Source organism: Beta vulgaris, chromosome 5 (genome assembly GCF_026745355.1).
Source record: "Beta vulgaris subsp. vulgaris cultivar EL10 chromosome 5, EL10.2, whole genome shotgun sequence".
Taxonomy (NCBI): domain Eukaryota; kingdom Viridiplantae; phylum Streptophyta; class Magnoliopsida; order Caryophyllales; family Amaranthaceae; genus Beta; species Beta vulgaris.
In genome coordinates this window covers 19,989,031-20,000,437 of record NC_079206.1, presented here as the reverse complement: position 1 = coordinate 20,000,437, position 11,407 = coordinate 19,989,031, and the positions used below count along the sequence as shown (strand labels likewise).

At 33.3% G+C, this 11,407-nt stretch overlaps 1 protein-coding gene across 1 annotated transcript; it reads right to left on the bottom strand.

Annotated features, from left to right (window-relative positions):
- Window positions 1–4,216: 4,216 nt before the first annotated feature.
- Window positions 4,217–5,687, bottom strand: LOC104893273 (uncharacterized). Its single transcript, XM_010679372.2, has 2 exons — window positions 5,172–5,687; window positions 4,217–4,525 (listed from the first exon to the last, which is right to left on the bottom strand). The coding sequence occupies exons 1-2, from the start codon at window positions 5,685–5,687 to the stop codon at window positions 4,217–4,219; spliced, it is 825 nt and encodes a 274-aa protein (XP_010677674.2).
- Window positions 5,688–11,407: the final 5,720 nt, after the last annotated feature.

Sequence of the window (11,407 nt, the reverse complement as noted above, 5' to 3'; positions counted from 1 at the left end):
AAAACGGTGCCGGACCCTTGAGAGTTGTCCGACAAGAATGGATGTCCGTGAGGGATCTGCAACAATGACAAACGTGAGCTACCCTCGGGGTGTTTCGAGGAAACCCCCTCCGACGCTCAAGTCAGCTAAATGCTTAAGAGAATTCTAGAGAGAGAGAGAGCTTAGAGAGAGAGAGAGATAGGCTATTTTTAGTATGAGAGAATGTACCTGCAGGAATAGTACTGGATGGCTATTTATAGGCGTACTATTCACCTGACAGGGCATGTAATCTTGTGACACTTGTACTGTTGTGATTAATCTGTCAGAGGGAAGATTCCCTTTGCTTTGTCATTTTCTATGACCGTGACGGCAGTCTCGGCCCGAAGGATGAATTAGGGTTTGCTCCCCTTTTGCGAGCCCACGTCACTTTGGTTTGCTCCCGGCCAATGGGTAATGTCCGCTACCAAACTTGGGTCATGCCCATACAACTACTATTTTGATGTTTTGAGCCATCAAAATTAAACATGCGAAAGTTAACTACTATTGAATATTGATGGAGGGATCCAAACTAATCTATCCTCAGACCGAGCAACCAAAAATTTCTTAACTTATTATTTTAGTAAAAAAAAAAAGTAGAATCTAAATCTTCACATATAGCTTTATACGAATGTCTAGCAAAATTAAAGATGACAAATCTAGCTTGAAGGGAAGAAACATGTTCATCATTCATAATTGAGTGTTTTCGAAAGAACTAGACAAACCATCAAACAAAGGAGAATTTAGTGATGTTAGTGATAGATGCACATTATGGCACACTTATATAGAGCATCCGAAAGGAAGACAAGTCTAAAGAGTTGAGGCAGCAAGGGAGAAGCGGCCAATCTAGACTTGCATTAAGGTGAAGAGAGATATTCATAGTAAAAGGACAAGAAAAACAAAGACGAGAGGATGTATCGGAAGAATTATTACAAAACACTATGTTGAGGAACAAAGCACATGATTTTTTTTCTAGCCTTTCCATAGTTAGAACTTAGAAGACAATAATGGCAGGCTTTAGTTCCTAATAAAGTTTCTTATTTTTGGAGGGTTGTTAAGCTTCCCGATCCAATCATACTCCACCTCTTCTTCACTATGGATAAAGAAGCCTTAAGCCAATAACGCTCCGAATTTCACTGAATACTCACATTTGCTGTTAGACTCAATAAGAGCTTCCTATTGGTGATTTTAAAAAGATAAAAATTTGGTTTGCTATATGTGAAGGAACAAGGGAGTGATGCTTTTGCTGATCCCTACGAAAAGTATGTGTAATACCATCACAAACTTTCAAATTGTTTGTGTGGTAAATTATATGAACCACATTCTTTGAAGGGTATTGAAAAACACAATTATCAGACTCACAGGCTCGTTGTAAACACGCTAAATACGACCTAAACTACCCAATATAAGGTAAGTATAGAGTCGAATCCCAAGGAAGTAAGGTTAATCAAGGGTTATCACTAATTACGATGAGCTAAACCTATTTCATGGTTTTTGAAGGATTGGTAACAATTGTAAAGTCTAAACTAACTAGGAGATTGACAAAACAAACTAGGAAAGCAATTAAAGAGGACAAATCAAGGACGAGAAAAAGAATTAATGTCCCTTTCTGGTATCTTGATTGAAATACCCATAAATGGTATCTTCCTCAGAAATAGTATTTTTTCCTTTTACGACGATCCTCAATACTGAAGAAAGAGTACAGGCATTACTAAATATGGTACTATAGAGATGCATTCAGTTGTTAAAAAAGAGGATTTGATTGAACCTCGGTTTCAAGAGATCACATATATATAAATATATAATTACTTATAAAAAATATAACACAATCTTTTTTTTTAGATGTAGGTTAATGTGTAAGAATACAGCCGATGCAATGAAATGTTGTAGTAATGTTAATTACAATGGTTATAAAAAGTTGAAGAGCTTCTTTTTTTTTTAATATAAGATTGCTGAAAGGTAGGACACACTATTATTAACAATAGGTTAATGACCATTAATATATACATTTGTATTTAATTGTCTTTAAAATAGAAGATTATCTTGTCTTTAAATGTATTCTTTTTCCCATAAAGACCAATTTGAGATAATAGAGTAGTTCGTTAGTGCATTTGTATCTCAAATAAAAGGTCATGGGTTCGAGCTTATAACACACGTTTTTCTTGTTTAATATTTCTCATTTAATTGTGTGAGGGAGGGAGAATACATGTGGCAGCATGACATATTTTTGCCTTCAATTTTAGTATATGTATAAATGTGATAGTTTAACCACCAATCTACTACAATTTCAATGTTTAATGTTTCGAAGGAAAACATAATGAAGTCTTATAATTATACGTAACTATAAAGACGTAGACAATTTTTTTGATTTCTAATACTGTTATTAAGGTAATAACATTCTCTTAATCCAATTCCGTTGAAATTGTTATCTTTATTCCCAATTTCTTAGAAGTTTTTTTCTAAATAATAACTTATCATGCTATAATGTATAGTTTTTAATTCGGCACAAGACGAAAAATTACAAAAGCTAACCAAATCAATTATGAAATTTATGAATAATAATATAATTGATATGTGTAACTAACCTGGGTCATTGCCCGGGCTAAAATACTAATTTCAAGGAAAAATGTAAGTTTTTCTAATGTTTTAGTCATCGTTGGACAAGAACATAAATATCAATTTATTTGAGCAAGGTTAGGCTTTGATCTTTTTATCTAGTCCAATTAATAATAAAAGAGTTTATGCATTGGGAAATTACAAATTCTTACCAATTACTAATATATATATATATAACAATATATTAGAAGGCGAAGGAAGCCTATATTCTACGTAGCACTCTCCTCAAATTTCTAATGCAACTTTATGTCCATGTGAACTCCTCAATTTAAAAATATAAAATATGGTGTAGAGGTGATCAACATGGGCTTGACCCAAAAATGGACGATTTTTGGGCACGATTTTTGGGACGCTCCATCGGGTCTGGCTTGATTTTTGGAAAAAAAATGGGGTTACGGGAGACTTAAATATGAAAAATTAGGCTAATTTTTGGCCCGGTCCGAAAATTGCCCAAAAAGCCTGCATGGCACGGCCTGAAATAGTAGGTTTTCGCGCGGGAATTTAGACCAGAGGCTTTGGCTCGAAATGGGCCAATTTTTTGGCCAAAACCCGGACCAGCCCATGATCACCTCTAATATGGTGTATCTGCAACGTATTGGACACGTGACATTTGAAATGAAAAGTGAGAGTTTAGCCATCAATAAACTATAACTTTATAGTTTAATGTTTCAAATAAAATAGGATAAAGTCTTATAAAAATTATATATGTTTAACCAAAAAGATTACCTAAACACATATTTAGAGTTTTAACACTTTTATGATTGTACTACCAAGAGACTATTAATGACATATTCTCTTAATACTTCAATTCCGTTTAAGATATTATTTCAAACTCAGGATCCATAGCCTCTTACATCAAATAAAAATAAAATAACCAATTAATCTACAATCTTGTATTGGTCTTTGTGGGAAAAAAATAATTATCTAAAGACAAGATTATATTTCTCTTTTTAAAACAATCAAATTCAAATATATATTATTAATACTCATTAATCTAACCCACTAGTCCACTACCTCTCTTATAGGAAAACTATAACCCACTAACACACACTCAAAATTGAAAATCATTTACACACACTAGCAACTAATTAACTATAAAATTGAAGCAATATTCCAACAGCCAGACCGAATTATATTGAATTATGCACAAAATTATGGTGAAAATACATATTAATTGTCGAAAAAAATCATCAAATGAATTCTCCACATACATCAAGTTCAGCTAATTTTATCACCACCAATTAGAGCAAACCGTGCCTCAAACAACAATGACATAATCTCTGTTTATGCCAAATTCTGCTCAGGAAAAACTTAGCTGAGGATCTACAGCTAACAAAGATGCAGCTAAGAACAATAAGGAAAGCTAGCTACAAAAATGAACAAATGCGAAAAGAAACAAGACACCAAAAGATGGTGATGCGGAAAACCCCAGGAAGAAGGGTAAAAAACCGCGGGTGGAATTGAGTCCACCAATCCACTATATCTGAGAATTACAGCTTATAGCTTATGCAAAGTACACTTTTGAGTATTGTAAAGAGCAAATAAAATATTTTTCAGCTTGAGCAAATATTAGGACATAACAATCTCAATCTGCAGCGTGAGGGTTGTCAAAATCATTGAGGGTATTCATCATGGATTCAACAACCTCAAAGTTGATCAAATCCAATATGTCAAAATCATCGTTCTCCATTTCATGTGTAGGGATGTCCATTTGTCTCTCAAGATCATACTCCGTTTCTTGTGTAGGAGGAGGAAGCTCCACTGTTGGCACATCATCTCTATTGACTTTCTTCTTATTACTTTCCTTTGTCAACTCGTAAGTTGCTTTTCTTTTGTTAATGGTCTTTTTTGTCTCCATCTTCTTGTACACGTAGCAGAATGCCAGATCCTTAATCTGTTGTTGGGAAAAGAAAATAATATTCAGCATAAAGGTGCCCTTCCCATAGTATATACAAAGATAGTGTAACTCCATTTTTTTTTTCTTAAGTTCTATTAGTTTACCTAAATATTACAGTTAGAAAACTTAATTATACCAAAGAATTTAAGAAAACCATTCATGTGAAATCTTGTATTCATTAAAGATAAATAATCAAAATATATGTATATATTTTATAATATCTCCAAAAATTAGACACATATATAAACAAAGATTATTAATATTTTGAACTTAGTGTAAACTTCAGAAAATATAGCATAATGATGTATTATACTCCTTACTCTAGCGAGCTGTAATTTGATCCTTAATTTTTTTTGTGCTAGAATAGAAACAAAGAACATACTTCAAAACTATATCAATGCAAGCAACTAAAGAAAGAAAACAATATGAAAAACCTATATATATATATATATATATATATATATATATATATATATATATATATATATATATATATTATATATATATATATATATATATTACCATCGTATGTGCGCGTGTGCATATACTTCACAAGTTGATATACCAGGCTACCAGCTTTGATGAAACATAAAACAAAGAAATTTGCAACTAAAAAAACAGTGACAAGCAAGAAAGAACTTACGTTATGATTGAAGCTCCGATTGAACTTCTCCGAGCTTCTTAAACTGTTAATATAGTCTTTCTCTAGTACATATTCATGCATGATCCATGAAAAACTTTCATCTCGATTATTATTATTATCTTCAGAAAACTCGAACTTGAACAATCTTTTAGTGCCGGCCGCTTCAATGAACTTTCCTTCTTCTATCTCTACAGTATAGTCTTGTGGTGTGCTCTTGCACTGCCAAGTTCCTTTTCCAGTAATTACTCGTCTAACTCTCTTGGATGATTCTTTCTGCTTCACTAATGAAGTAAAGAAATAGAATTCAGTGGCACTCGAGCTTCCAAATATCTCATCCGGTGATTTTTCGCCGTAAAGATCGATCTCCGTCACCACATCTTTGTGATCAGGTAATGCTTCCGGGCCGAAAAATAATCTTTTAGGAAGAAACTCAGTGAATATGTCTCTTGCTGTAGGTTGGAATACATGGTCAGTAAGATCAAGAGGGTAATAACTAGGGTTTGATGATGAACTCATTGGAACGGTGATGTGTTGATGCATTGTTTTTTCTTAGCTTCCTTGTAATAATACGTATGGTTTAGAGTCTCTTGAATGAATGTAATGTAATAATATTCTTGTTTATGCGTGCAATGTAATGAAAGTTTGTAACCTAATCTACTCTTTATATAGAGCCCAGAGGATAGAATTGTAGATAATAAGGGTTGGGATTGTAGATAGATAAGGGAGAGAAAGATAAGAGCGAGTTTGGTTTTGAAAAATAACCTGAATTAATATTATCCTAATTAGGTTTTAGTTTCTTGTATATTTATTGAAATTATTGTATTTAGTTTAGTTTCGAGGGTAGGACTATATTCTTATTGGGCTGTTTTTTTTATTACTTTAGGTGTCAAACATAATATTGAAGTGAATAAAGAGATTGTACTAAGTATTTTTTTTTTTTTGCGGGTATATTAGCATTATATACATATATATAGTACTTTTGACATTCGATTTAATCTTTTGATTTGGTTGTGCATTCATGAGGGATAATTCATCTAGAAGTAGTCATGCAGTTACATATATCATATACATAGAGCACTACGATGAAGATTTTGCTGAGCCTCTGAGCAGCAAGCTCTTTTTCCATCTGTTCGAGATCCAAAGTTATGGCTGGTTAAATGTTTGGTAAGGCTACACATATCATGACTCTCTACCGATTAATAATTTTCGCGCGTAATCCTTGTTTAGAACTAAGTACGGAAATTTTTTCTAACAATTTCGTATGTTTTGTGATTTGTGCTCGACACTGTATGTAGCCTGGTCGTGAGAGGGAAGTTGCTGCTTCGCTTATGCAGAAATCGCTGAATGACTCCACGTTACATATTTTATCAGCTATCGCCCTCGATCATCTAAAGAATTACATCTTCGTTGAAGCATACTGCGAGGCTCATGTCATGCAGGTATTCCATTTATCATTGTTTCAAATTGCCATACATCCTTACCTATTGTTTTTTGAATTTGTTTGTTGAGAAATTGTCACTATTTTTCGCCCTTATCAGGCCTGCAAGGGAATGCGCAATGTGTTTGCTCGTAATGTATCAATGGTGCCAATGAAAGACATGAGTAACGTCCTCTGTGTTGAACATAAAGATGTCCATGTTTCGAGAGGAAATTGGGTTAGGCTTGAAGCGATCAAATTACAAAGGCAGCCTTGCTAAGGTTTGATTTCCTTGTTTCTTCATCATGACTAGGTAAGTAGGTTTTTTTTTTTTTTTAAAGCTCATTCTCACTCCTGAATTTTTTTATACTATTATAGGTTGTAGATGTTGATACTGTGAAGCACAAAATTACTGTGAAAGTTACTCCTAAGTTGGGTGCCCTGTCTTTGTCAGATAGAATGGTATGCACATATATATTTGCTAATAGGCCTTATTACTAGAGACCGATTACAAAATTTAACTGATTCTCTCTTGCTGTTTTCAGGAACGCATAGATTACTTGTATTAGACTGTTGCTCTGACTTCAGTTGCGACAGGAAATATAAATCCCAGTATTCAAGAAGTTGAAAACTTTCGAGAAATAGGAGAAACTGATGCAGATTTGGGGACTCTGATCTTTTTAAAGGAAAAGAGATTGGATGTTGGATGAGGGGTGATGTAGTTGTAGTGATGTAGTTTATTCATCATATTTTGGTACATCCAAGACTAATTAATAAATCTTTCCTTGTGTAGATTACTGTATTTGCTGGACAAGTCATAGAATCAAAAGAAACATCAGAGAACAGCTCCGAAGTAAGAATTAGTTACAATAATCAAGATAGACGACATGTAAGTTAATTTGGCTAATCACTTGCAGCTTTTTTCCCTCAATCTTTCCTCACTTCTCAAGCTATGGTCCTTACGCTCGAGGCTGTGGTGCTTGATCAATTGACATGTTAGTTCATCTCCTTTTCTTTTTGCAGCAAAAAGTTTCTTCCTCAAGACACCTACCACAATCTGCATCATCGTACAAATTGATTCCTGAAATTCGCGCTGCTCCCACATGTATGTGATTCCTGGTCTAACATTCATTTTGATTTCTTTACTTATACCCCGGGTATCAGTAACTGATTATTAATTCTGTCATTCCGTTTCACAGTGGGACGAGGTACAGAGTATACTGGAAAACGGCATGATTCATTAATTGGTAGCAAAGTGAAAATAATTCAGGGTCCTTAGAGAGGATATCACAGATGTGTTAAGGGTGTAAACGGACATAATGTGAGGGTCGAGTTAGAGGCTCAGATGAAAGTGATTACAGGCATGTTTTGCCAACATTTTACTTATATATTTCATTGTTCTTTGTTTCTTAATCTTCATTTAACTATGACTTCTATCTTCAATCTTGCCTATTAGCCTAATATGTACTCATGTTTGCAATTGAACGTAATCATATAACTGACAAATTGAGTGTTCCAAAAACAAGCAAGTAAGTTTAGATGCTCACATTATTTCTTTCTTCTTTATCTCCGTTAAAGTAGGCTTTACTGCATTTTATATGTATAATTCTTTGCAGCAAAGTGGCGCAACAGAGGACAGGAGGAGAAACGCCTTTGGATCCTCGTACACCTTTGCATTCCATGGGAGGCGAGACACCTTAGGGAAGAATTAGTTTTGAACATTGTATATATTCTTGTAATACTTCTTTTATGTTGTTGATCTCAATATCTCATGATGGCGTTATATTTTCTTTCCTTTGCAGATACTCCTATATTCCATGGCTCAGGAGAATCTGCTCGACAACAGTGGAATCCTTGTTCGTTTAATTGACGAGTCCGTCTAGGCTCGTTCCTACACCTTGGCTTGTCTTCATGGTGCAGCCAACACACTACTTCAATAAGAGAATAGACATCTTTAATTGCAAATAGGATTATGCATGTAACGGAGATTGACATTTGATGTAAGTTGAATTTTCATTTACTACAAAAATCCACAAATTGACTATTTAAATCAAAACTATAAATTGTTTTTTTAGAGAAAGAAAAATATCATTAATAAGAATCTATGCGACACATACAATGCTAAAAAAGATATGAAAAATACACATCTAGAAAATCACAATAATTTTTACAGTGGAACCAATTAATTTTAAACATACTCGAACGCAGCTCCAACTCCACCGCTTCAAGGTTGACCCGAGCAATGTATTCCGATGTCTTTGTATCTTTTCAAGTGGAGATCTTCACAATATGATTTTCTAATATAATTGCTTTTAGTGACGAATTGCGGAAAAAAAATCTAACCCTCATGCATCTAAATGGTCTCTCCAATTATTAACACCATGAAAACAACAAAAGAAATATGTAAAGAAGATAATAATAAACCTAAAAACGAAGGAATTTTTTTTTGGAAATAGTCTAATTTCGTTCTATGAAATTAGACTATTTCCGGCTTAGGAGGCCAAGAAAATTAGAAATCCTAGAAAAAGAATTGGAAAGGGTGAGAAAAGAAGGCGGATGAAAGTTGGAGTATTAATGAATATTTGATGTTTAAAAAACCCTACTAAATAGGTGAGTTACTAATACTTTGATAAACTATAAATTAATCAATGTCGTCCGATTAAACATTTATAGATCATGGTTAGGTCTCCTAAGTTATCTATAAATAAGAAAAGCGAGGAGGAAGATGGTGTCCCCCCTGAAAATACTAAATTACCCTACCTTTCAATGTTATATCAACTTGTATGTCACTATTGAAAGTGAAGATATTCTACATAATGTGAATATTCCGCCAAAAGTTTTATTTTAGTTCAAAACGATCAATATGTTGAATCCGGGTAAGTGATTGCTGAAATTTGCACGAGGACATCCACCTTGAAATTTAAGGAAAAGGGTTCGAAAACATATTTATTCTGATACAGAAGGAGAAATGCACTGGAGTACCGATGTGTACTATGCACCCGAATTTACATACGACAATGTTCATCTTTTACCAAAAACAAGCCATTTATGGATATTATCCGGAAGGCCGTACAGATCCAGTGTAGTTCCTTCAACACTCTCCAAAGATTAAGATCAAATCAATACTCATTCTCTTTCTTTCGACCAAATATATATATTTCTAACCCCTCAGTCACTAATGATCAAGTAAAAGAGAAATTATATATCAGACTCTTCTGGTAAAAAAGAGGATAGGATTCCGAATTATTCAGAATTTAATTGAATAGGTCATTATACTCTCACATATTCTGCAAAAAATTATGATTTATTGGCAAAGGAAAGAAGAAATAGATTCATTATTCCATTTCAGTCGAGTCAAGAACGAGAAAAAGAATTAATGTCCCCTTCTGGTATCTTGATTGAAATACCCATAAATGGTATTTTCCTTAGAAATAGTATTTTTTTTCTTTGAAATGTTGTAGTAGTGTTAATTACGGTGGTTATAAAGAATTGAAGAGCTTTTTTTTTTCTTTTAATATAAGATTGCTGAAAGGTAGGACACGCTATTATTAATATATATATTTGTATTTAATTGTCTTTAAAATAGAAAATTATCTTGTCTTTAAATATATTATTTTCCCATAATTAAAGACCAATATGAGATAATAGAGTACTACCTCCGTTTCCTAAAGATCTTCCTTGTTACTGTTCCTACAGATACCAAAGAAGATCCATTGTGTGGGGTATTGGGTGGGTAAAGTAGGAGAGAGAAATGGGTTAAGATAAATAAACAAATAAAAAGGGGTTAAAGTATGAGAGAGAAAGGGAGTAAAATTGAATCAATAATGTAATGGCTGACCATATGATAGGGACATGAGAGGGTAAAAAGGGAAAAAATTCCAAATAAGGAATAAAGTAAAAGAGGGAAGATCTTTTGGAAACGTACTTAAACAGAAAGAGGGGAGATCTTTAGGAAACGGAGGGAGTAGTTGGTTAGTGCATTTGTATCTCATTAAAAGGTCATGGCTTCGAGTCTTATAACACACGTTTTTATTGTTTAATATTTCTCATTTAATTGTGTGAGGGAGGGGGAATACATGTGGCAGCATGACATGTTTTGCCTTCGGTTTTAGATATATGTATAAATGTAACAGTTTAACCACCAATCTACTACAATTTCAGTATTTAATGTTTCAAAGTAAAGCATAATAAAGTCTTATAATTATATGTAAGTATAAAGACGTAGACAATTTTTTTGATTTCTAATACTGTTATTAGGGTAATAACATTCTCTTAACCCAATTCCGTTGAAATTGTTATCTTTATTCCCAATCTCTTAGAAGTTTTTTTTTAAAACAACTTATCATGATATAATGTATAGTTTTAAATTCGGCACTACACGAAAAATTGAAAAGCTAATAAAATCAATTATGAAATTTATGAATAATAATATAATTGATAATTGTAACTAACCCGGGTCATTGTCTAGGCTAAAATACTAATTCCAAGGAAAAAGGTGAGTTTTTCTAATGTTTTAGTCATCGTTGGACAAGAACTTAAATATTAATTTTTTTGAGCAAGGTTAGGCTTTAATCTTTTTATGTAGTCCAACTAATAATAAAAGAGTTTATGCATTGTGAAATTACAAATTCTTACCAATTACTAATCTATATATATACCAATATATTAGAAGGCGAAGGAAGCCTATATTCTACATAGCACTCTCCTCAAATTTGCAATGCAACTTTATGTCCATGTGAACTCCTCAATTTAAAAATATAAATATGGTGTAGAGGTGATCAACACGGGCCCCACCCGAAAATGGGCGATTTTTGGGCAC